The 3,779-nt window shown below is 44.1% G+C and overlaps 1 protein-coding gene across 1 annotated transcript; it reads left to right on the top strand.

Moving 5' to 3' along the window:
* The first annotated feature begins 1,552 nt into the window (after positions 1-1,552).
* LOC146716973 (TBC1 domain family member 2A-like) lies at positions 1,553-3,270 on the top strand. Its single transcript, XM_085435527.1, has 4 exons — positions 1,553-1,723; positions 1,808-1,993; positions 2,618-2,739; positions 3,069-3,270. The coding sequence occupies exons 1-4, from the start codon at positions 1,553-1,555 to the stop codon at positions 3,268-3,270; spliced, it is 681 nt and encodes a 226-aa protein (XP_085291653.1).
* Positions 3,271-3,779: the final 509 nt, after the last annotated feature.

Raw genomic sequence — 3,779 nt, 5'->3', positions numbered from 1 at the left:
GCAGTTTAATTTTGCAAAGCACCTCTTTTTAACTTCAGTGGATATTATATATGGTTATGCTCAGGATATGTCAGCCCATTTCTACTGGAAATGCCTTTTGGTTAAACTTTCAGCAAGGAATTTGTATTTGCACTGTTACATTTTTATAAAGCTTTAATGTACATAAAAACCAGCTTCTTATTTAAGTGAAAATAAATGGAAGGTTTTCTTTTTGCGCTAGTAATGTTGTGGAGTTGTATTTTGTCTCGCATCAATTATATCGTCAGTTATATCGTTATCGCAAATTTTCAAATATATATCGTGATAAATATTTTTGGCCATATCGCCCTGCTCTAGTACTGAGGTATCTGAAAGGGACAACCGAGAAAGAACTGTGTTACAGGAAATGTGACAACAAAGAACTGAGGTTGTGGGCATACAGCGATGCTGATTGGGCAGCTGATGTAACAGACAGACGGAGTACAACTGGTTATTGCATAAGCTTGTCTGTAGATGGTCCTTTAATCTCATGGAAAACCAAAAGACAACCTACTGTTGCATTATCTACCTGTGAAGCGGAGTACATGGCTTTAGCTGCGACCCTACAAGAAGTTTTGTACCTAATGCAACTGTTACAAGGTATTGATGGACAAAAATATGCACCGCCAAAAGTTCATGAAGATAATCAGGGTGCAATTGCGTTGGCGAAGAATCCTGTGACGAGACAGAGATGTAAACATGTTGACATAAAGTACAACTTTGTGAGATCAACTGTGAGTGCAGGAAAAATAACTCTGGATTATTGTTCAACAGAAGAGATGGTTGCAGATGTAATGACAAAGCCTGCAACAAAAGTTAAGCTGTTCAAGTTTGAGATGTTTATGTTTGGGCATTAACATGGTATACGAACATGTATACAGTACTGAGGAAGAAACCTTTTGTTTGTTGTTTTTTTGTTTACTTAAGAGCATCATAATATGAGAGCAAGTGGGGGTGTTGAAATAAGAAGAGAAAATGCTCTCAATTATGGAGACAGTCAAATGGTTTATTTATGTTTGATGTGTGCTTTACATTTGTGTGGCTGTTAATAAAGTTAGCGCGCTCTAGGGGGCGTATGCGTTCATCAAAAAATGGCCGAAGGCTGATGTGTGATTTTTCCTCCCAAAATGTCGTTGATGAAGTTAGCTATGCACGTTAGATTTTACTGCGCATTTTCATACCTCTGCCAACAGAGTGCTTTATCCGCACCTGAGCACAGGTGGCTCCTCCTCCTTCCTGTTGGGAATGCTGGCGAGCACTCAGTAATCCTGTTCTGTTTCCAGCTGTGTGAGAAGAGTCGGACAGCTCCTAATCCTGCCTCCAGGCAGGTCCAGCTGGACCTTCACCGAACCCTGACGACCAATCAGCACTTCTCCTCGCCGTCCAGCCCCGCCCTCCAGCCCCACCCTTCAGCCCTGCCCTCCAGCAGCTCCGCCGCATCCTTCTGGCCTTCTCCGGGCATAACCCTGCCATTGGCTACTGCCAGGTACTCAACAGGTCAGAACAAAAGTATAAATTTTATATCTGAGTTCTTATGTGGACCCGCCTTCCAGGCAGAACCTCACCTTCCATCAATGTCCACAGGTTAGCGGCCCTCGCTCTGCTGGTCCTCCAAAGTGACGAAGACGCCTTCTGGTGTCTGGTGGCAGTGGTGGAAGCCATCATGCCTCAGGACTACTACACCAAGAATCTGGTGGCCTCTCAGGTCAGCAGACACACTCACCTGCTTGCCTGCTGTGATCTGTTTTAGTGATCAGTGAGGCTGATCTCTGTGAGTCTTTGTGCTCAGGCGGACCAGCGCGTGCTGAAGGACTTCATGGCGGAGAAGCTTCCTCGCCTGGCATCTCACTTTGAGGATCACAACATTGACGTCTCTCTGGTCACCTTCAACTGGTTCCTGGTGGTTTTTGTGGAGAGTCTGCCCAGCGACATCCTGATGCCTCTGTGGGACGCCTTCCTGTATGAGGGTACCAAGGTACCATACACCCGAACACACCATGACAGAAATGCAGACAACACTTGAATGCACCACAGTAGTGTCCATGGAAACAAAAATCATTTTGTTTTGACCTTTAGATGTCTTTATTTACATTTTAGGAGTAATAAGACATTGTTTACTAAGCATGGGGAACTGTCATGTGACATGAAATAGGAGTGGGAAAGCAGATCATTCTAGTAACGACCTCACAGTCTACCACAAGCAGCGTAAATCCAGACGATGAGCGGGACAATGGCTTTGGGCTTGTTTCTGCAATGTGACAAATGCAGCACAGCTTTTACATCGTTTGTCTCAGGAAATAAAATCACAGTTCAGACACAGAAATATATACCACACAGGGATAAATGCTGACAACAGCTTCAGCCACGTAGATCCAACCCAAAAGTTTAATTTAAACTTAAAGCTCAACTACCAAGTAAGTTAATATTATCTGGCAACTGAGGAACCAAGTGGCTTATTGGAAATCGATCAGAGCTGTAATGAGTAAAGGGCCCAACTGCACCACAACTGAAAGAGTAATTTTATGACTCACCTCCTCAAAGTTTCCAATTAATTGTGTGGCGTGAGTGTCCTGTTATGAAATGCGTGTCTGTGCTGCAGGTGATCTTCAGATACACTCTGGCTCTGTTCAAATACAAAGAGGACGACATCCTGAAGATTCACGACAGCGTGGAGATCTACCAGTACCTACGCTTCTTCACAAAGACCGTCTCCAATGCCAGGTACGCACTCGCCTCCACCCGCCTTAATCTACGAGCTGTTACACTCTCAGAAGTGTAGCGGATGTAGCTGTTGAATCTTTGAGCTTCAAACCCTTTTTACTGAAATTTTGTGAGAAGTTTAAATTTCCCTGATCACAGTAACAACGATTTAAAGATTTTTAAGTATCTGCAGCTCTCGGATACATGTGGTCCAGTCAGTCCAGTATTTCCTGCTCAAACTGCAGTACCTGAAGTATCAAGCAGCATAAAACAGAAACACTCAAGCTGATCAGTTTCCAGTTCCTCTGTGTTGGTGATCGAGTCCTTTCCACCTGCGTGTGTCCATGCAGGAAGCTGACCAGCATCGCCTTCAACGACATGAACCCATTCCCCAGCCGGCTGCTGAGGAACCGGCGAGTGCTCCACCTGGAGCGCCTGCAGGCGGAGCTGCGTGAGCTGGAGGAGCAGCACAAGGAGTTCATCACCGAGAGCGTCGTACGGAAAGACAAAGAGCTCGACGTCATGGTGAGCGAGGACGACGAGGACCTCTGATCACACGGGACGCTTCAGCTGCTCACTTCGAGACGACGATGAGTTTTCCATGAGTTCAAGAGAATTTCACTAAACCGGCTGTTAACTGGTTTCCTTCACACTAAACACAGGATTGTGTCAGGTTCACCATCTCTACTAACACTACAAGGAAACAGACGCATACAGATTTAACTGCATCACATCTCTGAAACAAGCTTGCAGTAAACAAATGTGTACTGTGTTCACGTGTGTAATAAGTCAGGCTGCAGAAATGTGCAGATGTATTTCAGTGAATTCATTTGGATTAATATGTGATAGCTTATTTATTTCATTGCATCTTTTGCTTTATACCTAAAAATGCGTGACATTTCTAAATGTAGTCACATCCCTATGAAACATGGTTGATTATCAGCTGTAGTCACAGCTGGTGATAAAGTAATTAAAATGTCCAGCTATTCAAAAATAGGGCATTCTGCACAATGAGTACTTTTTGGTACTTGAAGTATATTTTGATGCTGATGCTTCAGGGC

This window comes from Copadichromis virginalis, linkage group LG2 (genome assembly GCF_057382275.1).
Source record: "Copadichromis virginalis isolate Kocher_CV1m ecotype Utaka linkage group LG2, C_Virginalis_male_GT1.1, whole genome shotgun sequence".
Taxonomy (NCBI): Eukaryota; Metazoa; Chordata; class Actinopteri; order Cichliformes; family Cichlidae; genus Copadichromis; species Copadichromis virginalis.
The sequence above is the reverse complement of the archived record's forward strand: the minus strand, read 5'-3'. Positions and strand labels throughout refer to the sequence as shown.